This window comes from Mustelus asterias, chromosome 3, assembly GCF_964213995.1.
Source record: "Mustelus asterias chromosome 3, sMusAst1.hap1.1, whole genome shotgun sequence".
Classification (NCBI taxonomy): domain Eukaryota; kingdom Metazoa; phylum Chordata; class Chondrichthyes; order Carcharhiniformes; family Triakidae; genus Mustelus; species Mustelus asterias.
The window spans coordinates 7918543-7944339 of NC_135803.1; the positions used below are offsets into that span (position 1 = coordinate 7918543).

General features: G+C 46.1%; 1 protein-coding gene across 1 annotated transcript in view; it reads right to left on the reverse strand.

Annotated features, from left to right (window-relative positions):
• gmnc (geminin coiled-coil domain containing) overlaps positions 1–25791 on the reverse strand; it is a 143385-nt gene extending 117594 nt beyond the window's left edge. The window contains exons 1-3 of the mRNA XM_078203852.1: positions 25746–25791; positions 22677–22776; positions 10192–10324 (exon numbers count right to left, since the gene is read on the reverse strand). Of these exons, the coding sequence (XP_078059978.1) occupies positions 10192–10324; positions 22677–22776; positions 25746–25791 (279 nt within the window). The remainder of the gene's footprint in view (positions 1–10191; positions 10325–22676; positions 22777–25745) is intronic.
• Between the last annotated feature and the right edge of the window lie 6 nt (positions 25792–25797).

Genomic DNA, 25797 nt, shown 5'->3' on the forward strand with positions numbered 1-25797 from the left:
GAATTTGGGGTTGAAGTTACAAGCAGATCGGCCATATCTTATTGAATGGTGGGGCAGGCACAAAGGGCTGAGGGGCCGAGTGGCCTACTCCTGCTTTTAATTTGTATGTTTGTTCAAACACTTTTGAAATGTAGTCCCTGTGGCAATACAGGAAATTTTCACACAGAAAGATCCCACAAACAACAATGAGGTTGTGAGCGGGACAGCTGTGAGAAGTAAGCACCTTTGAAGTAGTGCCTTGGGTGAATAAGGCTTTTACATCTGCCTGAGAGAACTGGTATGGCATTAGCTTAATGTCTCATCTGAAATACAACGCCTCCTTTCAATGCTAGATTTTGACCTTAAGTGTCTCGAGAGGGTCTTGAAACCATGACCTACTGACTCAGAGGCAAGTGTGCTGTCGACTGAGAAATGCCTAACATCCAAATAGTGAATGACATCTGTAGGAAGGATGTGGTTAAACTGGAAAGGGTGCAAAAAAATTTATAAGGATGTTACTGGGAGTGGAAGGTTTGAATTATAAGGAGAGGCTGGATAGGCTGAGTCTTTTTATCCCTGGAGTGTAAGAGGGGATGAGGGATGACCTTATCGAGGTTTATAAAATCATGAGGGGCATAGATAAGGTGAATAGCCAAGGTCTTTTCACCAGGGTAGGGGAGTCCAAAACTAGAGGGCATAGATTTAAGGTGAGAGGGGAAAGATTTAAAAGGGACCCAAGGGGCAACTTTTTCACACAGAGGGTGGTGCGTGTGTGGAATGAGCTGCCAGAGGAGGCGGTGGAGACGGGTATGATTACAACATTTAAAATACTTTTGGACAGGTACATGGATGGGAAAGGTTTTGAGGGATATGGACAAATGCAGGATAGTGGGACTAGTTCAGTTTAGAAAACCTGGTCAGCAGGAATGAATTGGGCCAAAGGGCCTGTTCCAGTGCTGTATATCTCTATGACTCGATCTGCAGAACCGTGCTCCATGCCAGAGTCTAAAACTTTATGATGCACTGCATAAATATGGTGGTCGTTTAGTCAACGCCTTCCGAAGATGGAACGGAGAGAAAACTGTGAGAGTAAATAAAAAGAAATGTGCCCATTCTCCAGTGGGAGGGTATTTATTGGTGAATGACCCTCCCCCTGTGTGTTGGCTGTGCTGTGATTAAACTGCGTGATACTTTTCCTGAAACACTACCTCAGTCTCTGCTTGTTTGTATACAGAATAGTTTTTTTTCCCGCTCTGGTATCCTCGCAGACTGCAGAAATAATGCCAAAGGACATCGGATGATCCAAAATAAACCCTCAATTGCCTGGGGAAGCTCATACTTTGCTTTGCCCTGAGTATTTCTATTGGACTCTCGCAGCCCTTGGCAAGTTCCAGCCAGCCCTTAATAATCATTAGCAAACAGCTGAAAGGGTTTGCAGCCAAATGAGCTCTGGGTTTCTGCAGCCATTCAGTCATATTAAAGGCAAGTGTTTGTGCTCGATGTAAAACCTATTGGGTTGGAGGCATCTCGGAATGTGGGACAAGCTCTAGGTTGCCATGGTTACCGTGCAGCTCAGGGCTGTCAGCCAATCCACAGAGGACTAAGAGTTGTCATAGTCACTTAGCGAGGAAAAAAACTTTACTAAATAAGGAAAAAAATTTCACAGACAGTGTAGGTCTGATGGTATTTCAATCCATGCAATGACAGCCCAAGCCAGCACTAGTGATAGTCAGACAAAAGGCGGGTCGCTGATCAGAATTGTAAAGCAGCGCATTGTGTGTTATTTAGAAACATTTCTGCTCCTCCCCCACTGTAGTTTGGACTTCCCTCCCACTCAAGCCCCCCTCCTAACATATTTATCCCAGAGAAGAGGTAGATCCCATGAATGGATAAATCAAAATCTGCACCTGCACACTTTCTGTGAATGAGATAGTATGCGGGGGGACCAATAATTACCCGGAATTAATATCTGGAGATTGGTTCAAATACCAATACATTCAATGGCCCACTTTGAAAAAACACTACCAGAACTTTACATTCAGGATAAAACTAATAGTTAAATTTATTTACACATGCAATAATCATACAGGAAAACTGTGGCCCAAATTTAATCACATTAAAAATAGAAAAAAAGGATCTTGCATGTAAAAGAGAAGAATTAGTGGAGATATTAAGTAAGTACTTTGCATCTGTCTTTACAAATGCAAAAGATGTTCCCCAGACTGAAGTGAGAGAGAAGGTAATTGGTAACATTGGAAGAATTTACAATTGAGAAGGAGAAGGTGTTGAAAGGCTACCTTTACTTGAAGTTGATCATGCATCAGGACCAGATAAGATGCATCTGAAGCTACTGACGGAGGCAAGAGTGGAAATTACAGAATCATTGGTGATCATTTTGCAGTCTTCCTTAAACACTGGGGTGGTGTCAGAGGACTGGAGAATTGTGAATGTTATACTCTTATTCAAAACAGGTGCAAGGATAAAACTGGCAACTACAGACCACTCAATTTGACTTCAGTGGTAGGGAAACTTCTGGAAACTATAGTTTGGGGCAAAATCCATAGTTACTTAGACAAGTGTGGGATAATTAAGGAATGACAGTTTCATTCGGGAAATCGTTAAGGGAGTTGTGTTTAACTGACTTGCTGGAGTTTATTGAAAAGGTAGCAGAGAAGGTTGATATGGGCAACACCGTTGATGTGGTGTATATGGATTTTCAAAAAGCATTTAACATAGCTAGACAGCAACAAGTAGATCCCATAAATGAATAAAAAATGTGGAGAAGAGGAAGAGGTAGGGGGGAGAAAGAGATAGGGAGGAGGAGGAGATAGAAAGGACATGGTAGGGAGGAGGAGGTGGGGAGGGGAGATGAGGAGGAGGAGGGGAGGGGAGATAGGGAGGAGGAGGAGGTAAGGAGGGGGGTAGGGACTCTGTTCTGGTCGGGCTGTCCATGAGCTCATCATTCTTCGTTAAACCCTAGATTCCAATTGGACAACAGCTCCCCATCTTCCCATTCCTCTGTTACTGACCACCGCTGTGTCCTCCTGGCCACAATCCTGAAATAAAAACCACCACAAAGCATTTATTCCATTCCAACTTGATCCAACAAAATATCTAATTTGCCATTGGACTCCAACATCCTTGTATAGTCCCTTAATGTCCTGTGGGTGTTTTTGTCTGTCGCAATGCTGCAGTGCAGTATTATCCCAGTGACTGCAGCGTGGTTGCGGGAGGGCTGCAGACCTTCACTGGAGGAGATTGCAGATGGCACAATGGTTAGCACTGCTGCCTCACAGCGCCAGGGACCCACGTTCAATTCCAACCTTGGGTGACTGTCTGTGTGGAGTTTGCACATTCTCCCCGTATCTGTGTGGGTTTCCTCTTGTTGCTGCGGTTTCCTCCCACACTCCTAAGAAATGCAGATTAGGTGGATTGGCCATGCTAATTTGCCCCTTAGTGTCAGGGGGACTAGCAGGGTGAATATGTGGTGTTACAGGAATAGGGTCTGGGTGGGATTGGTGTCAGTGCAGGCTCAATGGGCCAAATGGCCTCCTTCTGCACCATAAGGATTCTATGAATCTATGACAATCTTGAGCAACTCAGCCTGGCTGTGCAGTGTATCACCTCAGCCTGGGCAACAGCAGCTTGGCCTCACTGACACAACAGCAAGGGCACTGGTGTGTGGCGGTTGTGGGAGGGCGAACACTGTCAGCCTGAGAGGGGGCTGCAGGCTCATGCTTCTCCCTCAATCAATTCTCTCTTGAGGCCTTCAGCCAGCTGCACCACAGTCTGGGCAGGTGGCAGAGCCTGTGTATCTGAGAGCATAAATCAAGACAGGGTTGGCATGAGGGAAGTGGGGAGGGAGGAAACAAAATTGTTACTCTAATCTGCACCTTGTACATCATCACAGATTGCAGGATGAGAGTGAAGTGGGATTTGAGAAGGTGCATTGGGCAGTAACACAACATCATCCTCAATGGTTTCAGACCACCTCCCACACCCCCCCTGCTGGCCACAGCTTCAGTAACAGCCACTCCAATCATATCCAACTTCACTTCCACCCTGGGGATCAACACTTGCTGTTGTGCCCTTACCCCACAGGTTAAGTGCAGCTCTGGGTCTGGTGACCCATGAGAGAGAGGGAACAATAGCAAGGTGCAATGTGTTTGGGCGGTGTGCCTGCCTTGGCTGAATAGCTGGCAATATGTCCAAACTGTAGGACATGAGTATTCAGCCTCCATAGAGTGTGAGGGTGAGGTGAAGCAGATGAATGTGGGATTTGAGTCATGGTTGGTAGAGATTGCTGGTAGTTGAGTCAATGGATGGTGGTTACTGGAACAGAGTGTAAGGCTGGTGGTGTAATTGGTAGGACGTGGTTGGTGAGGACGCATTCTCTAACTTTGACCACTTGTGTAAGATCATTAAACTTCTTACGGCACTGTATCCATGGCCTGGTGGTTAAACTGCTGCTGTTGATTGTTATGGCTCCTCCTTCACATGGTCAAAAGGTTCTGCTGGGCCCCAGCAGGAAGATGATCTCTCTCCTCTTGTCCACTTCCTGTCTGAAGGCCACCAGCACAGCATCCTTAGGATGGTATCTGTGGCCATTTCTGTCATTTCCTCCCAGTCCTCCATTCCTTTTTAAGCAATTTTAGCCTCAGCTGTAGCCAGAATCCTTCAAATCTTAGGGCAGGTGTAGACTTGAGTGTATCTGGTACTCAACGGGTTTACATGTCCCATATCGGACTGGACCACACTAAACAGAACCAGGCTGTGTCCTCCTCTGTCAAAATACCCCCGCTCCCCACCTCCCCCCCTCCCCCCCACCTCCCCCCAAATTCATTGTCAAAAAGATCAACTTGTATTTATATAGCTTTGTGTTGTAATAAAACCCAAGGCACTTCACAGGAGCATTATAAAACAAAGCATTATCCTGAGCTACATCAGGAGATATTAGGTCAGATGACCAAAGCTAGGACAAAGAGGTACATTTCAGAAAGTGAGGTAGAGAAGAAAACAACTTCAGGGACGGAATTCCATTACTCTGGGTCCAAGTAACTGAAGGCCCCATCACCAATATTGAAGCGATTAAAATTGGGATGTTCAGCAAGTGAGAATTGGAAGAATTCAGACAGCTCAGATTGTGGAGCTGGAGGAGGTTCCAGAGGTAAGGAGGAGCGAGGCTGTAGAAGGATTTGAAAACATTGCTTGACTGAAAGCCAGTGTAGGTCAGCAAGCATGAAGGGTGATAGGGGAATGGGACTTAAAGCGAGTTAAGACCCAAGCAGCAGAGTTTTGGATCAAATAAAAACAGAAAATGCTGGATAAACTCAGCAGGTCTGGCAGCATCTGTGGAGAGAGAAACAGATTTAATGTTTCGAGTCTAACTGATCCTTCTACACTGGAAATATTAACTCTGATTCTCTCAACAGACTTACCCTCGCTGAGTGGAGGCCTCCAAAATGGAGGTGCCCTCCCATTCTCATTGAAATGTCAGTGGTGGCTCCCTCTCTCGGTAAGGCTGCCGGGCCTCTGATTCGTCTGGCAACGCTGAAGGCCAGCCCACCAGCCAATTAAGAGGCTGCCCTGTAGAAATTGCCACGGTGGCCCCATGTCTGCCCATGTAGGCTCTGGATCCACACCTGGTCTCCACCTGAAGATTTACCTAGGCCGAAAAAATCACTGGCCCATGTCTCCCACCACTTTATTTGCCAACTCCCTTCATATACTCTCTCTGACTTTATTTCATCCATGAAACGCATCCCTTGCTCTTTGCACCCTTTTCTCATATGCTGCTGAAAACTCAACTTGCCTGACTCCATGCTCACTGACAGTGTAAATGGTTCCTTCTCCTCAATTGCTTCTAAAAACCGTAGCATTATTTCACAGATCTGTTGAGTTCTCAACAGTCAATATTTATTCCTCACAGTATCACATTACTCTTTGTGGGATCTTGCAGTACACAAATTATCTGCTGTGTTTCCAACAGTGACTACACTTCAAAAATGCTCCAAATCCATCTTCCAATTGTTACATTGAGTCAACAGGCCAGAAATAGGCCATTCAGCCCAACTCATCTATGCTGGTGTTTATGCTCCACACAATCCTCCTCCCACCATTTTTTCATCTATAAGTTGCACATTCCAGCCACCCTCTGGATAATAAATCTTTCCTGAACTCCCTGTTGAATTAATTGGGAACTATCTTATGTTTCTGGCCTCTAGTTAGGGCCTCTGCTCCCCCCTCCTCCCCACTCCAAACAAGTAAAAATATTTATGTTTACCCCAATTATCAAACCCTGTCGTTACTTTAACAGCCTCTATCAAGTTACCCCATCGCCTTTTCTTTCCTGGAAAAAGGAACCCCACTTGTACAATCATTCTTTGATCATTATAATCTCTCATTTCTATGAAGTGTTTCAAGCATGTGACAAAATTTTGAAGGGGTCAATCTCACCGCACATTCAATTGTGTACACGCTTTGCATTGCACCAACTTAAACAGAGAAACTTGTGTGAATCTAACATTGAAGATAAGGCCTCACTTATCATAGCCAGCAAGGTGCTCTCAACATTTATTGATCCTTGTTGAATTGTGATTGATCCAAGAGAAGAGCAATAACAACATGGAGAATTTCATTTGTATAGCACATTTAAAGAGATCAGAGTAATCACCACCTCAAGTCTCTTTCGTACTGTTCGCTTGGGGTTCAGGAGCAGCTTGGCAGGCAGGTCTACTCAGCGCTTTCAAAGTTATTGCAGAGGAAAAGGGAAGCTGCCTGCTTTGCTCTTGGTAAGTCCATCTCATGGATTGAACGTCTTAAAATGACAAATGGAGGTGACATCAACTTGCATTTATGCAGCAATGTTAACATAACAAAACATCCCAAGGTGTCAGGTTTGATTCGGGCCTTGGGAGACTGTGGAGTTTGCACGTTCTCCCCATCTCTGCGTGGGTTTCCCTTTGGGTGCTCCGGTTTCCTCCCACAGTCCAAAGATGTGCAGGTTAGATGAATTGCCCATGCTAAATTGACCATTAGGGCAGAATTTTACTGGCACATCCACCCGAGGTTCGTACAATCCCGCCCGAGGCCAATGGAGAATTCTCCAAGCCTCGCCTGCCCCCAGAATTGGGGCGGGCACGCCGGTAAAATTCTGGCCTTAGTATCCAAAGATGTGTAGGTTAGGTGAATTGGCCATCGTAAATGTGGGGATTTATGAGGATAGGACGGGGTAAGATGCTATTTCAGAGAGTCAGTGCAGACTTGATGGGCCAAATGGTCTCCTTCTGCACTGTAGGCATTCTATGGTAGGGGGCACTTTACTTCACAGAAAATGGGACCAACAAGCTTCCAGTGTTCAATGGTTTGAGTGATCTGTGCTTGATTGTGTTGTTTTGATCACTGATCTATAATCACTATATTTAATTACTTAAGCCTGTGGATGGAGCTAGAGAGCTGAGGTAACTGACATCATTCAGAAGGTTCCAGAAGTCTTCCACCGGATGTGCCTCGGAACCTTGCAAAATCCTGTGATTGCTGAGTTATTTTAGAGTACTGTAAATAAACCTGTTGTATGTTCTAAATGAGTACCATTTCTGCATTTCTCTCAAATAAATCAGATATATGAAATATATAGCAAACCAACAAATACATAATAATGCCACAAAAGAGGTATTAGGGCAGGTGAGCAAAAAATTGGTTCAAAAGGTAGATTTTATAGAGCATCTTAAAGGAGAGAAGAGCCTTAAGGAGGAAATTCCACAATTTTGGGCCTGGGAAGCTGAAGGCATTGCCGCCAATGATGGAGCGATTAAAATCAGGGGCGTGCAAGATGTCAAGATTAAAAAGACCTCAGAGAGTGTTGTGAAACTGGAGAGAATTACAGAAGGGTGAGGTCACAGATGGATTTGAAAACAAAGACAGGAATCCTTATTCATCCTTATTATCTGTGTGGATCCAATCCATTTCGATCATTTCCAATTAAAAAAAACACTAATTAATGGTAATGGTTCAAAAGTCTTTTTTTTTAGTTGCCATGGGTTCGATTTATATCCAGATGGGAGTTTGTTTAACGAGGAAAGCAGGCCCCTCAGAGACGGGGTATATTTTCCCCACCGACTCTTGTGTTAACCTCGGCCCCGAGTTCTGCATTTTTTTTCTCTCTCAGCTTTTTGCAAGCTTGCAACAAAAGATCTTTTCATCATGGTGAACTGAGATTACCCTCTGCTGGAGAGGAGCTGGCTGTAGCACGCAAGAGAAGAAAGGGCTCCCAGGCATTTCATTTCACTTTTTCCAACATCACCACCAGCCCCCACACCAACGTCTCCCACCCCCCACCCCCACCCCCACCACCGCCCTCCCACCCCCCCCCCCCCCCCCACCCCCCCCCCCCACCCATACCTCAGTGACCCACCCCAGCCCGCCCAACCCCTCCTTTCTCTGGCGAAGGAGCTGGATGAAGTCATGTGAAAGCCTCCAGTGTGGTGATGTAACAGATTTAAAGCTGTGCCCTTCAGCTGCTTGCCCTGTTACTGATTGGCATGCAGCGCAGCAAGTCAAATGGGTCTTTAAATATTTGAGGAAAATTGCTTTTTAACTCGTTTGTTTAGGCAAAATTTAGCAGCCGATCCCAGAGCACAGAAGGAGGCCGCTGGGCTCCATCGAGCTGGAAAAGGACTTTAAAAAGAGCTGAAAATTAACAAAACTATATGGAGATTGTCTAATTCTTTGAAAGAACGAGCCAATTAGTCTCACTCCCCCACCCCCTGCTCTTTCCCCACAGCCCTGCCATTTTTCCTTTTCAACCATTTATTCAATTCCTTTTGAAACATTACTATTGAATCGGCCTCCATCGGCCTTTCAGACAGTGCATTGCCTCCAGATCACAGCCCGTTGCATTTTTTTTTTAAACTCCTCATCTCCCCATTAGTTCTTTTGCCCTAATGGTATTAAATCTGTGCCCTCTGGTTACCAACCTTCCAATCTGTGGAAATGTTAAGAAATCACAGCAATGCACATCCTTGTTTTCAAATCTCTGCATTGCTTTTCCCTAAACCATCCTGGTAATCTCTCTCCCTACGATCCTCTGGGAACTCTGTACTCCTCCAGTTCTCGCCTCTTGCACATTCCCAATTTTAAACATTCCTCAATTCGTGGCCATGCGTTTAGCTTCCCGGGCTCCACGTTCTGGAATGCCTTCCTAAAGCTCTCTGCCTCTACACTCCTCCTTTAAACGCTCCACAAAACATATCATTTTGACCATGTTTTTGACCTAATATCTGCTTACATGGTTCAGTGTAAAACTTTGCTTAATAATTGTTCCTGTGAAATGTCTCGGGATGTTTTATGATATGAAAGGTGCTATATAAATGCAAGTTGTTGTTGGCATTAAAACAGTTTTGCCTGACGGACGCCAATAGCAAATTCCTCGATCGGGGGAATTTCTTCAGCCAGAGGACGGTGAATCTTTGGAATTCTCTATTAGAGAGGGACGCGAAGGCTCAGTCATTGAGTATGTTCAAAGCAGAAGTCTTATAGACTTCTAGGTATCAATTCATCAAGGGATAGGGGGATAGTGCGGGAAGATAGCACTGAAGTATAAGATCAGCCATGATCCTGCCAAATGGCAGTGCACCCTCAAGGGGCTGAATGGCAACTCCTGCTCCAATGTTCCCAAAAAAGTGAGAGTAGGTAGTTTTCAATAAGCCCTGACGATAAAGCTTTAGTCTTCCCAATGCTGAAATGGAGGAAGGAAGATGTAAAATCCCGAGGCAAGACGGGATGTCAGACAAGCATTTTGACAATACGGGGATAGCGGAAGGCCTGGGGAGGTGATAGAGTTACAGATCCGGGCATCATTAGTACCCGGAGACGTTGCCAACAGATATTGTTACTGGGGGCAGCATATAGACGAGGAATACAAAAGGAGCAAGTATGGGTCCTCATAGCACTTTTGAGGAGAAAGGAAGAGAAACAAAAGAAAGAACTGTGTTTTATGTGGGGCCTTTCACAACCTTAGGACATCCCAAAGCCAGCAAAGCACTTTTTGAAGTGTATTCCATCTTGGAGTGTAAAAAACCCACTCCTGGACATGCTGAGGCCAAGTTCTTACATCAGAGTTGTAAATCCAAAGACAACTCGTGTGACTTCAAGCAATAATTGATTCATTAACAACAAATATTTATATTTATACAATCAAGGGGCTTCCCCAACCCAGGATGCAATGCCCTTTCTCCTGATTGGCTCAGATTCCTGCGCGGCCTCATCCATAGGGTCCAATCCAATCACATGGCTCTCAAGGATCGTCCCCTTACCACACTTCTTCCCTCCGAACTCTTGAGTCCACCTAGGAATGAAACAAAAATGAACGTCATTAAACATAAGACACTTTTTTCAGACTTCCTTTGATTGACGACAGCTCAGACTTCAACACCATTATTGCTACAAAACTCATCTTCAAACTTTGTGCCTGGGGCTCGGCCCCTCCCTCGCCAACTAGATCCTGGACTTCCTAACCCACAGACCGCAGTCAGTAAGGATAGGCAACAACATCTCCTCCATGATCATCCTCAACATCTGTGTCTGCAGGCCCTTACTATACTCCTTCTACACCTATGACTGCGTGGCCAAATTCCCCTCCAACTCCATCTTTAAGTTTGCTGATGACACCACCCTAATGGGCCGGATCTGAAACAATGATGAGATGGGGTACAGGAAAGAGCCTGGATGTTACTGGCTTGCCCCACCTATTGATGGGTGGAGTGAGCCTGTAAAATCGTGCAAGAGCTGCAAAGTAAGGGTCACGCCTGATTTCTTGGCTCTCGGGATTTTACAAGAGCGGATTTCTGGCAAGGTCAGGCTTTCACTGGAATTGGCGAGCAGCTGAATAAAGTATTTAAATTTATTATAATCGTAATTTACATCTGTTTAGCGAGCCTGAAGCTCAATTGTCCGGACTCACTTGCCTTTATGGCCTCACCAGGAGAGGTTCTTTCTGGTGAGGAGAGCACCTGCTCCCCATGAACAGGGAACAGTCATGTTGGCCTCGCTAGTGAGGCCCCCTGGGGAGGCACAGGACAAGGGGGGTGCCCCTTGAGCAGTACCAGCCTGGCAGTGCCACCCTGGCATCTTGGCACTGCCAGCCTTGGTAATGCTCACTAGGCAACGCCAGGGGGCAGGGCATTAGGGGGTAGGGCCTATGGGGGTGGGGCCTGAAGGGCCGGCCCGAACGCAGGAGGGTAGCCCGCTGCCACTCTGCCTGTGATCGGACCAGGTGGGAAAGGGGGGGCACTGCGACACACTCTGCATCGCGATCGGATCTGGGGATGGGGACCGCTGCTGCCGTTCTGCATCGCAATCGGATCTGGCGGGGGGAGGGGGGGCAATTGGTCTGGATGGCGTCGGGGGCAGTGGGGGCTACATATCCATGCGGTGTGGGGCTCGCGATCAGCCATGGGTGATTGTGGGCAGGGGAGCTGTGTTGAGGCTGACTGCAACAGCAGAGGTCTGACAAACAGAGAGAGAGCTGTCAGACCCCTGCTGTTGAAATTGCGCATGTACAGAATCAGAGGTCTGCACATGCGCAATAGCTCCCTCTGCAGTCTGGCTGGTGAATTAAGCTCAGCCCACTGCCTGCAGCAGCTAGAAACGGTCTAGCCCACATTTTCAATATCTAATAGTATAAGATTGGGCATGGAAACTCACCCAAAAATGGATCAGGAACTCTCCCATTTTCATGCTAGCTGGACGCTTAGAATCATTCTCATAAAATTCCACCCAGAGAATCTGGTGAAATGGCGCAATGACAATAACCTTTCCCTCAATGTCAGTAAAACGAAGGAGATAGTCATCAACTTCAGGAAACATAGTGGAGGACATGCCCTTGTCTACATCAAAGATGGTCGAGAGCTTCAAGTTTCTCGGTGTCCAGATCACTAACAACCTGTCCTGGTCCCTCCACCCCGAAACTATAGTTAAGGAAGCCCACCAATGCCTCTAATTTCTCAGAAGACTAAGGAAATTCAGCATATCCACAATGACCATCATCATTTTTACAGATGTACCATAGAAAGCAACTTTCTGGATGTATCACAGCTTGGTATGGCTTCTGCTCTGACTAAAACTGCAAAAAACTACAAAGAATTATGAACATAGTCCAGCCCATCACGCAAACCAGCCTCCTATCCCCTGACTCCGTCTACACTTTCCGCTGCCTCGGAGAAGCAGCCAGCATAATCAAGGCCCCCATGCACCCTGGACGTACTCTCTTCCATTGGGGAAAATATACAAACGTCTGAAAACACATACTAATTGACTCGAAAACAGCTTCTCCCTGCTGCCTTCAGACTTTTGAATGGACCTATCATATATTAAGTTGATCCCAGTGAAGGAAGACGATGAAGTGGTCGGCTGCATTGGTACAAAGGGCACAATGGCAACTCAGACAGGTAGCAATCTGTTGTTGGGAGAAGCTGAAGTGAGGAGGCTTTACCACCCACAAGAAACAATTTGATCCTGGACAACTTCTCGTAACTCTAAACATCTGCCCATGGTAGTGACAGCACAGTCTGTCCCTAAAGTAACCTTTTCTCAGCTCAGAAACTCACTGATATATAGCCTGCCATAAACAATGACCATGCTTATGACACATTGTCCGAGGCACTCACTGCCTTGCAACCCAATGTTTAACTGAAGGAGACCTCTGTAGCTCCCTATGAGAATCCGTCTGTCCTACCTGGGCCCAGTATCATTGCAGATTTAGGTTTGTGGTTTCACTCAAGTTGCCAACTCTAGTTTGATATGTTCCTCAATGTTTCATTACATGATCTCCCTCCTCCAGGCCAAAGCCTGCCTTTGCCTTTCCCAGGTTTTCTCCTCCGTCAAATAAAGTGACTGAGTTCAAAACAATAAGGCAGATCTTCCCCCTCAAGTACCGTGTTGGTCAGATGACTTCTTGGAAAAGGCATTGTTGCTTGCTGTCCAAATGTGAATTCATGAGCTCTTTGTAAAAATAAATCCAAGTCTCCCAATAAGGCAATGTCCTTCCAAATTGCGTGTGAAGGTACGGTTTTCCTGACACCTCTTTCACTCATTACAGTGCCCAGGAATTAAATTAAACTCCTGCAGATTCCAGGACAATTTTTTAAAAATTCATTCGTGGGACATGGGCGTTGCTGGGTGGCCGGCATTTATTGCCCAGCCCTAGTTGCCTGAGGGCAGTTGAAAGTCAACCACATTGCTGCGGCTCTGGAGTAACATGTAGGCCAGACCAGGTAAGGACAGCAGATTTCCTTCCCTAAAGGACATTAGTGAACAGATGGGTTTTTCTGACAATCGACAATGATTTCATGGTCATCAGTAGATTCTTAATTCCAGATTTTTTTTATTGAATTCAAATTCCACCATCTGCGATGCATGGGATTCCATTTGAAGGATTCGAAGCCAGGTCCCCAGAGTACTATCTGAGTTTCTGGGTTAATAGTCTAGCGATAATACCACTAGGCCATTGCCTTCCCTTGACTGCCCTAGTTGAAGTTTATTTGTCCCAAGATGAAAAACAGTTCCTTTCAGTAAATTATTGATCCAGTCCATGTTTTCTGGCTGACATTTGATGCAGAATACTGATCCAGTCCAGGTTTTGTTATCCAGTACTTTCATGATTTACCCAAGGAAATGCAGCAATTGTGAATATTAGTGCTATTCATTCAGGGTTGTTATAGAGTCATAGAATTGAGCAGCACTTTAGTCCATTTTACCTGCCAATTCCCTGAAGGAGCTATATCCAATTAATCCCACTCCACACAGATCTATCCCCCATTGTCTGGCAAATATTTCCTCTCTAAGAAGTCTAACAACACCAGGTTAAAGTCCAACAGGTTTATTTGGTAGCAAAAGCCACTAGCTTTCGGAACAGGCTGTCCCTTCGTCAGGTGGGTGGGAGTTCTGATCACAAACAGGGCACAAAGACACAAACTCAATTTACATGAATAATGATTGGAATGTGAGTCTTTACAGCTAATCAAGTCTTCAAGGTACAGACAATGTGAGTGGAGGGAGCATTAAGCACAGGTTAAAGAGATGGGTATTGTCTCCAGACAGGACAGCAAGTGAGATTTTGCACATCCAGGCAGGTTGTGGGGGTTACAGATAGTGTGACATGAACCCAATATCCCGGTTGAGGCCGTCCTCATGTGTGCGGAACCCGGCTATCAGTCTCTGCTCAGCGACTCTGCGCTGTCGTGTGCCGTGAAGGCCACCTTGGAGAACGCTTACCCGGAGATCAGAGGCTGAATGCCCGTGACCGCTGAAGTGCTCTCCAACAGGAAGAGAACAGTCTTGCCTGGTGATTGTCGAGCGGTGTTCATTCATCCGTTGTCGTAGCATCTGCATGGTTTCCCCAGTGTACCATGCCTCGACACATCCTTTCCTGCAGCGTATCAGGTAGACAACGTTGGCCGAGTTGCAAGAGGAGGTACCGTGCACCTGGTGGATGGTGTTTTCACGTGAGATGATGGCATCTGTGTCGATGATCCGGCACGTCTTGCAGAGGTTGCTGTGGCAGGGTTGTGTGGTGTCATGGTCACTGTTCTCCTGAAGGCTGGGTAGTTCGTTGCGGACAATAGTCTGTTTGAGGTTGTGCAGTTGTTTGAAAGCAAGAAGTGGGGGTGTGGGGATGGCCTTGGCGAGATGTTCATCTTCATCAATAACATGTTGAAGGCTCCGGAGGAGATGTCGTAGCTTCTCCACTCCGGGGAAGTACTGGATGACGAAGGGTACTCTGTCCACCGTGTCCCGTGTTTGTCTTCTGAGGAGATCAGTGCGGTTTTTCGCTGTGGTGCGTCGGAACTGTCGATCGATGAGTCGAACGCCATATCCTGTTCTTATGAGGGCGGCACAGTAGCACAGTGGTTAGCACTGCTGCTTCACAGCTCCAGGGACCTGGGTTCGATTCCTGGCTTGGGTCACTGTCGTGTGGAGTTTGCACATTCTCCTTGTGTCTGCGTGGGTTTCCTCCGGGTGCTCCGGTTTCCTCCCACAGTCCAAAGATGTGCGGGTTAGGTTGATTGGCCATGCTAAAAAATTGCCCCTTAGTGTCTTGAGATGTGTAGGTTAGAGGGATTAGCGGGTAAATGTGTAGGGATAGGGGGGTAGGGCCTGGGTGGGATTGTGGTCGGTGCAGACTCAATGGGCCGAATGGCCTGTTTCTGCACTGTAGGGTTTCTATGATTTCTATGATCTATGATTTCTTTCAGCGTCTGGAGGTGTCTGTTGCGATCCTCCTCATCTGAGCAGATCCTGTGTATACGGAGGGCTTGTCCGTAGGGGATGGCTTCTTTAACGTGTTTAGGGTGGAAGCTGGAGAAGTGGAGCATCGTGAGGTTATCCGTGGGCTTGCGGTACAGTGAGGTGCTGAGGTGACCGTCCTTAATGGAGATGCGTGTGTCCAAGAATGCAACTGATTCCAAAGAGTAGTCCATGGTGATTCTGATGGTGGGATGGAACTTGGTGATGTCATCATAGAGTTGTTTCAGTGATTGTTCACCATGAGTCCAAAGGAAGAAAATGTCATCGATGTATCTAGTGTATAGCATCGGTTGAAGGTCCTGTGCGGTGAAGAAGTCTTGTTCGAACCTTTGCATGAAGATGTTGGCATATTGAGGTGCGAATTTGGTCCCCATGGCTGTTCCGTGTGTCTGGATGAAGAACTGGTCGTTGAAGGTGAAGACATTGTGGTCCAGGATGAAGCGGATGAGTTGTAAAATTGCATCTGGAAACTCGCAGTTGTCGGCGTTGAGTACTGAGGCAGTTGCAGCAATGCCATCATCGTGGGGGGTGCTGGTGTAGAGTGCCGAGACATCCATTGTGACAAGGAGTGCTCCTGGTTCAACTGCTCCATGTGTGCTGAGTTTCTGTAGGAAGTCCGTAGTGTCGCGACAAAAGCTGGGGGTTCTTTGTACAATGGGTTTCAGGATGCCCTCGACATAGCCAGAGAGGTTCTCACACAGGGTCCCATTGCCCGATACGATGTTTCCTCTTCCAGTATTTATCCAATTCTTCTTTGAAAGTAACTAATGGATCAGTTTCCACCATCCTTGCAGGCAGCACATTCCAGATCATAACAAATCACTCTATCATAAAATAAATTATCATCGTGTAACTTTGCGCTTTGGTCACTTGGCTTTTTGTCATGAAATCCCTACAGAGCAAAAGGAAGCCATTCAGCCCTTCAAACCTGCACTGACAACAATCCCTATCTGAGGCCTATCCCTGTAGCTCCATGTATGTATCCTGACACTAAGGGGCAATTTACCATAGCCAGTCAACCTAACCTGCGCATCTTTGGAGTGTGAGATGAAACCGGAGCACCTGGAGGAAACCCACACAGACATGGGGAGAACGTGCAGACTCCACACAGACAGTGATCCAAGGTTGGACTTGTACCCGATCCCTTGCGCTCTGAGGCAGCAATGCTAACAACTGTGCCACCGTGCCACCCATAGTCTGTGTCCTCCAGTTCCCAATCCTTCACAAAAAGTTGGTTTGTAGGTGCAGCAGGTAATTAAGAAGGCAAATAGAATTTTGTCCTTCATTGCGAGAGGGATAGAGTTTAAAAACAGGGAGGTTATGTCGCAGCTGTATAAGGTGCTGGTGAGGCCACACCTGGAGTAGCGTGCACAGTTTTGGTCTCCTTACTTAAGAAAGGATATACTGGCACTGGAGGGGGTGCAGAGGAGATTCACTAGGTTGATTCCGGAGATGAGAGGGTTGGCTTATGAGGAGAGACTGAGTAGACTGGGACTATACTCATTGGAATTCAGAAGAATGAGGGGAGATCTTATAGAACCATATAAGATTATGAAGGGAATAGATAAGATAGAAGCAGGTAAGTTGTTTCCACTGGCAAGTGAAACTAGAACTAGGGGGCATGGCCTCAAAATTAAGGGGAAGCAGATTTAGGACTGAGTTGAGGAGGAATTTCTTCACACAAATGGTTGTGAATCTGTGGAATTCCCTGCCCAGTGAAGCAGTTGATGCTACCTCATTGAATGTTTTTAAGGCAAGGATAGATAGATGTTTGAACAATAAAAAAATTAAGGGTTATGGTGAGCGGGCAGGTAAGTGGAGCTGAGTCCACGAAAAGATCAACCATGATCTTATTGAATGGCGGAGCAGGCTCGAGGGGCCAGATGGTCTACTCCTGCTCCTAGTTCATATGTTCTGTCAATGGAAACAGTTTCTCCTCACTTGCTTTATCAAAATCCCACATGATTTTCACCATCTCCTGTTAATATTCTCTGCACAAAGAGTATAAAGCATAAGAGTAGGCGGTGGCCATACAGTCCCTCGTGCCTGCTCCGCCATTCAATATGATCATAGACGATCTCTGGATTGGACTCCACTTTCCTATCCACTCCCAATATCCATTGATTATCTGATGGATAAATATCTGTCTATCTCAGTGTTTAAATATACCTGAAGGAATGTTCACGATCATCTGAATGGAGGCATTTCCCCCATCTTGGTCCAAAGTGATCCACCCCTTATCCTGGCACTGTGCACCGGTGTTCTAGATTCCTCCCCCCCACCCCACCCCCCACCCCCCACAACCCCCCGGCCCCACCACACACCCACACACCCACACACACACACACACACACACACACACACAGTGGAAACAACCTCTATCAGGTCAAGTCCCTCGAGAATCTGGTAGAATGAGAGCACCTCTCATTCTTCTAAGTGCCAGAAAATGTAGTCCCAATTTACTCCACCTCTCATAGAGCAGCCTTCTCATCCCAGGGACCAATCTAGCATACTTTTGTTGTACCGTCTCCAGTGCAAATATATCCTGTGGAAATCAAAACTGCACAAAATATCCCAGGTGTGATCTTACTGAAGTTCTGCACCATGAAAGCAATCCTTACTTATTCCAGTACTCCAATTCACCTTTCAATAAAGGCCAATATGTTATTTGCCTTTCTAACTGCTTACTGCACCTGGATGCTAATGTTTTGTGTTCCTTGTGCGTCACAGTTTCTCTGAACTTCCAGCTACTCTGCTCTCTCCACATTGCTGAAATTATATAATTACCTTCCAATTGGGAGAAAGAAATCAAGCAAAATTGTAATCCATAATAGCTTTTTTATTTTAACATTTTATTAAAACGCCATATTTTATTAACATCATTAATATTAACTTTGCGCTATCGAAGCAGAAATGATGAACTGAGGGAATTGGCCACCATATAGTGTTTTAACAGTCACAGTGACGTCAGCCTTGGCTCAGTCACTGTGCTTCCTCCCGCCAAGGTCCATAGGTCATGGGTTCAAGTCCCGCAGCAGGGACCTGAGTGTAAAATCCTAACTGACACTCCCACTGCAGTTCTGAGGGAGTGCTGCAATGCCAGAAGTATCATTTATTAGATGACATGTCAAAATGATACGTCAAGTAACATTCAAACGATACAAGTCTTGGGCAATGAACATCTTCAACAAGGGAGAATTTAATGATCTCCCCTTGACATATGATTGTATTATCATCACTGAATCCCCCACCATTAACATCCCATTGACCAGAAACTTGGACCAACCATATAAATACTATGACTACAAAAGCAGCTCAGAGTCTGGGAATTCTGTGGCAAGTAACTTACCAGCTGACTCCCCATAATCTGTCCACCATCTACAAGACACAAGTCAGGAGTGTGATGGAATACTCCCCACTTGCCTGGATGAGTGCAACTCCAACAACTCAAGAAGTTCGACACCATTCAGGGCAAAGCAGCTTTCTTGATTGGCACTCCTCCCACAAACGTCCACTCCCTCCACCACTGACACACAATGACAGCAGTATGTACAAGATGCACTGTAGGAACTCACCAAGGTTCCCCTCCAAGACAGTCACCATCCTGACTTGGGAATATATCGCCATTCCTTCACTGTCACTGGGTCAAAATCCTGGAATTCCCTCCCTAACAGCACTGTGGGTGTAACTACACAACTAGGACTGCAGCAGTTCAAGAAGGCAGCTCACCATCACCATTTCAAGGGCAATTAGAGATGGGCAATAAATGCTGGCCTAGCCAGTGGCACCCACATCCCATGAATGAACGAAAATAAAGTAAAAGATCCCACGGCACTATTTAGAAGTACCAGGAAACACTGGAAATAGGAAGAGGAGATTCGGCCCCTCATACCTGCTCCGCCATTCAGTAAGGTTATGGCCGATCTTCTACATGAATGCCCTGCACTATCCCCATAACCCTTGATATCTTTTATATCTAAAAATCTATCAATGTCTATCTTGATCATTCTCATTGACTGAGTTTCCACAGCCATCTGGGTTAGAGAATTCCAAAGACTCACCCCCTCTGAGTGAAGACATTTTTCCTCATCTTGGAACCAAATGGCCTACCCCGTATTCTCAGACTGTGTCCCAGGTTCTAGACCCTCCCAGTCAGGGGAATGATCCTTCTTGCTTCTACCCTATTGAACCTTGTAAGAATGTTGTATGTGTCAATGAGATCATCTCTCATTCTTCGAAATTCTAGAGAATACAGGCCCAGTCGCCCTCATCTCTCCTCACAGGGCAATCCCACCATCTCAGGGATCAGTCTGGTGAACATTTATTACACTCCCGCTATGACAAGAATATCCTTCCTTAGGTAAGGAGACCAAAACAGCACACAGTAATCCAGTTTTCCCAGGGTCTTGGCTAATGCTTATTCCTTCAAACAACACTACCGAAAAACTGCACTAATTGGTGCCACATTTCAATAACAACTGTTATAATGTTCTTTTATCCGAAAGACCAGCACTATCCCCATAACTCTCGGTATCTCAAAAAATACTTCACTGACTGTAAGGTGCTTTGGAATGTCTTGAGGTTGCGAAGGGAATGGGAATTCTTTTCCTTCAAGGGATATAGACTGCTTGGGGATCAGTGTTGCTGATTCCATCCTTTTTTTTATAGCTTGTGATTAGATAATTACAGAGGCTGCTGCATTAATGAGGCTTCTTCAGCTGATTTCTGGCCTTGGCTCATAGCCATAGTGTAGTGCCTGGGAGTGCGTGAGCCAGAACAATAAACTCTGCTCACACTAAACAGTGGGTGGGAGATAGGGGAGTGGGTGGCGGTGATGATGGTCCTGAAGGAGGTGGGGGGGGGGGGGGGGGAACGCATTGGAATAATGAAGCCAGGGGATAAATCTGTTCACAAGTCCAATGCAGAGTGAAAAGAGTCACTTTCCTTTCTTTGGAAGCTTGCCAAAGCTGTGTAAGCTGACAAAAAAGAGATGACTATAGAGAGAGAAAGTGAGAGAGAGAAAGGATGAAAATGTGTAAAAGTAATAGAGAGCAAGTGTGTAAAACCAATAAATGAAAGCAAGTAGGGGAGAGGTTAAAAGAGTCAATATGTAGAACAGGTGAAATAAGTTGGTCAAACAGTAGAGTTTGTCCTTCATTTCGATGTGCCAAATTATTTCGACTGGGTTGCTTGTCCTGTGGGATCTCCATGACAACGGGCTTTCCCGCTGGTTTAGCTCTGCTGAGGTAAATGGAGTAAACCACAAAGCCTGGGCTGGTCCCTGGGGGCCGGTCACTGGGTCTGCTTAGTTGGCCATTCCACAAGAATGGCTGCAGCACCGGAGGGCTTCGAGCTGGCCTCAGCGCCCCTGGAAGGCAGGTGGGAGGGGGGGAGGAGGAGGGGTGGAGGAGGTGGGTAAGGGGGGGGGAAGTAGGTAGAGAGGAGGGTGGCTGAGGGGGGAAGGAAGAAAAAAATAGCTTCGGAGAGGAGTAGCAGGGGCTGAGTGAAGCAAAAAGGAATTCCCGGATGAAGGTACGTTGTGTGTGACTGAATGAATTGCTATCGGAGTCTCATTTCCTCTTGCTCCAGTCCCCGCTCCCTTCGCAGCCTGAGCTGCTCACAGCAGAGCAGGATCTGGAATTACAATTGCGTTGCCCTCAAATAGAAAGCCGTGCCCAGTTATCGACAACTGAATTCGGAGTTCGACCCTGCAATGGATTTAACTCACCCAGAAGCATTGAGAGAATCATTCATGCTTCACAACCTCAGGATGTTGCAAGATGGTTTACAGCCAATGAAGTACTTTGGAAATGTGGTCACTGTTGAAATTTAGGGAAACGTAGCAGCCAAAGTGCGCACAGCAAGATCCCACAAACAGCAAGTTGATAAGTTCCTGATAATCAGCCTTTTTTTTAAGTGATGTTGGTCAATGAATAAATATCAGCTGTGGACCAAACAATCACACAAGGATTCTCCCGTTCTTTTTCACACAGTGGGCACGGGATTATTTACATTTACCTGATATGGCGGAGCTGTCAAACATCTCACCTGAAAGACTGCACCCGCAACTGTGCAGTGCTCCCTCAGTACTGCACCAGCTGGGCCGACACAGCGGCAGGGAATTGGAGTGACAGGGAGCCCCGGGAACTGATTCGGGGCTCTCGCACGTTCCCCATTCAGGGTCCGGGCGCAGAGAACACAACCTCCGCTCGTCCCATTGCCCGTCACTGAATGGGCGAGGTGGCACCAATCACAACTCCAGCAGCACCGCCAAGGTCATTCCTGGCGTGCAGGAGCCCGTTGCCATGTTGCCTTGCCCTTGGTGCAGTGGCATGATGCCTTGCTGCTGTGACTGACTGCGCTGGTGCGAGAGAGAGGGAACAAAAATAGGAGCAAATAAAAAAGATTGAAGTGCCACATGGAGAGGGCAGGCCATGTGCAAATGCAGAATGGGATTTTAAAAGTGGCATTCAGCACTCCTCATCCTATTCATGTCACAGGCATTACATCCCCTTCAGGAATTCTTTCACACTTATCTTTCTAAAGCAGCTCAAACAGGATTGGAAAACATCCAAAGAGATTGCACCGTTTCCAGGTGTTTTAACATCTGCGGGTAGATGATTAAACCCCGGGGCCCGGTTCCCTGAGACCCGGCTTGTATGTAACATGCCGGATGAAGCACAAGCACCTCACTCAAGCAGCAAGAGTGATACACAAATAGGCCAGGGACAGTCGACTGCACTCGGCAGAGCACAGGCCAGACTGAGCTTAGATTGGCAGGGACACGGTGGAGTGGAGTGTAGAGGGGCGTTGGAGAGGGTCAGGGAGAACCTGGCTCAGAAGTCAAGCAAAGCACCCAGACCAATTTCCCCACTGTAGGAGGAGAGCGTTACCTCCTGTGTGCGAGCTGGAACAGAGCCCAGCTTCAAGCTCACTGTACATAAATTACTGCTGAAAAAAAACAATCTTCTCAGCTCCTCCGGTGCTGAAACCCAGCAGAAGTTAATGAAAATTTATCGGAATTGGACCAAACTTCTTGAAGAAACGGCCAGGAGGGGCGTTCCAGAAGCAGCAGAAGTTGCCCGAAATAGATTTTTTTTTTGAATTCTTGACAAATTGATGCTGGCAGAATGTCACAGAGGTGCAGAGGAGGAGAGATTCTGGACGGTGATATTTGCAGTTAGAAATTAATAAGACAATCGCTCTGAGTTCCTTTCGGCGATGTTTTAACACAGAAAGCTAAAGTGGCACAAGTGAAAAAGAAAGTAATCACCTCAGGACATCCCCAAGCACTTTGCAGCCAATGAAGTCATTCTGAAACGTAGTCAAGTAGGAAATGTGGCAGCTAACTTTGTGCACAGCAAGATTCCATTAACAGCAACAATGTATGTTACCAGATAATCTGTTTGAGTGAGGTTCGTTCGGAGATAAATGTCGACCCAAGAGACTGGGCAGAACTACTGCCAGTCGCAGCCCTGCAGTCTTTTACAACACCTGAGAGGGCAGGAAGGTCTCAGTTTAGGATCTCACCCATTGTGGCATTCTTTCACTTCTGCACTGCTGTATCAACCTTGGGTATTGTGCACAAATTCCTGGAGCAGGATTTGAACTCACGGCCTTCTGATTCAAGTTTGAGTGCTGCCCATTGAGTGACAGCTAACCTCGCTCAAATAAGAGGAATTCTGTCTGATCCATGACAAAAGTGGGTGTGTTTATTCCAAAGGTGGCAGGCTGTCCCTGCCAACCATGGGACCAAAAGCTTGTGGAGGCGGTTGCATAGTGGTTCTCCCACTGGACTAGTAATCCAGAGACCCATTGTAAGATCTGGGGACCTGGATTCAAATCCCACCGAGGAAGGTGATAAAATTTGAATTGAATAAAAATCTAATGGTGACCATAGAAAAGTTGTAAAAACACATCTGGTTCACAAAGGAAATGTGCCGTCCTTACCTGGTCTGGCCTACATGTGAGCCCAGATGTACAGCAATGTGGTTGACTCTAACTGCCCTCTGAAATGCCTAAGCAAGCCATTCAGTTCAAGCAATTGGCATGGTGGCACAGTGGTTAGCACTGCTGCCCGCATTGTCAGGGACCCAGGTTCGATTCCAGCCTTGGAGTTTGCACGTCCTCCCCGTGTCTGCATGGCTTTCCTCTGAGTGCTCTGGTTTCCTCCCTCAGTCCAAAAGATGTGCGGTTAGATGCATTGGCCATGCTAAATTGCCCCTTAGTGTCCCAAGATGTGTAGGTTAGGGGGATTCACAGGGTAAACACATGGGGTTACAGGGATAGGCTTGAGTGGGATGCTCTGTTGGAGAGTCGGTGCAGATTTGTTGGGCCAAATGGCCTCCTTCTCCACTGTTGTGATTCTATTCTAAATGCTGACCTAGCCAGCATTGCCCCATGATTTTTTTTTTTAAAGAGCCAGCAGCCTATGGAGGGAAGAAAACTTTAGACAGATAAAGGTCTTACTCAAAAGTTGCATTTACTGCACATGGTTATGGACTGGTATAATGGCTCTGTCCGTGGATGACTAGCTCGCTGACACTGTCACTGCACCACCATCAATGGTCGGGGCTGTTGCTCTGGGGACATGGGTTCATGGTGTTTTTTTTTAAATTCACTTCAGCAATTTGGAATATCAAACCTGTCTCTGGAACGGTGACAGTGAAAATTTCATAAAAGAACATTGAAGATCCCAAGGTCCATGAAACTGTCAGAAACTCAGATATTTAATAATGTCCCTTTAGGGAAGGAAATCTGCCGCCCTTACTTGGTCTGGCCTACATGTGATTCCAGACCCACAGCAATGTGGTTGGCTCTTAACTGCCCTCTGGAATGGTGTGGCAAGCCACTCAGTTCAAGGGCAATTAAGAATGGACAACAAAAGCCAGCTTGTCAGTGACACCCACATCAAATTGGTTAATAAATTAAAAAAGGTGAGTTGCCCATGGATCCATTTCTGTGGGTGAAAACTCACTGCTGTTGCCCTTTGACATCCTCTGCTCTCTGGAGGCACAAACCCAATGGTACTCAGTCCATTACTATCTGAAGAGGATGAAATGTGCTGTTGAAGTTTTTTATCTTGCACTCATCAGGACAGAGTTACAAGAATACCAAATCTCAAAGAAAACAACAATTTATACTGCATGAGAAGAGGATGCTGATTAGTTAGCAAGTGGAAGCTGATGTGTAGAGCTGTTGCCATGGAGAATGCACCAGGGAAAATTTAACTGCAAAGCTTTTGTTTAAATTCAAACTAGGCAGGCCAACTCTGATTAGTCAAGGCATTGCCATGAGGAATGAACCAGGGAATGGCTGCACCCCCATCCCCTTAAGCTTTTGTTTATTTGAGAAAGGCACAATGCATGGACATATTCTTTCCGTTTTCAAAGGATGGGACTCTGCACGTTAAACCCAAGTCCCACTGGTCTCCTCTGGCATGTCGGGAGGATGTTGAAGATCCCACAGCTTTTTGTACAGAAGAGCAGAGGCGTTTTCCTGGGGTCCTGGCCAACATTATTCCCTCAACCAATAGCAATGGACAGACTTCAAAAACAAATTTACCACTTTTGGCTATCTGTGATACATTGCTACATGTGAGGTGATTGCAGGATTTCTTGGTATGTGAGGTAGATTGAGATGCTGCAAGGAGAAGCCACAAGGTGCTATATATATATATATATATATGCAGTGTGCAAGTTGGCTGCTGTGTTTCTTACATGACACCAGTGATAACAGAATGTAGGATATGCACAGCCCTGATCATATCCTTCAGGCTGACGTTTCCAGTACAGTGCTGAGCAGATGCTGCACTGTCAGAGGTGCTGCCTTTCACCTGAGATGTCAGATTGTGTTCCTATCTGTTTTCGAAGGTGGATATTAGTGACTCTCTGGTATTATTCAGCAAGAACGGGAATAGTTTGGCATTGGACAGTCTTTTGCTGCTCTGATTGGTTCACCTTTCAGTGCCCTGATTGGTCATTCAGTCGTAATGTCCTGATTGGATAATCCTTTAGATTAACCCCTTAATTCCTACAGATTGTCCCCATTAACTCCTATAGATTGTCCTGTTAACTTCTATCGATTATCCCATTAACTCCAATAGATTGCCCAGTCCCAGTAATGGCTATAGGTTGCCCTGTTAACCCCTATAGATTGCCCCATTAAATCCTAAAGATTACCCCATTAAATCCCATATTTTACCCCCATTAAATCCTATACATTACCCCCATTAAATCCTATTGATTACTCCATTAACTCCCATATATTACCCCAATTAAATCCTATAGATTATCTTATTAAATCCTATAAATTATCCCCATTAACTCATATAGATTTCCCTCATTAAATCCTATAGATTACTTCATTAACTCCTATAGATTACCCCCATTAAATCTTATAGATTAATCCATTAACTCCTATAGATTGCCCCATTAAATCCTATAAAATACTTCAGCGTTTACCGAAAGAATAACCCAAGCGATCTCCAAAAATTGTCACCTGCGTCATTACTGC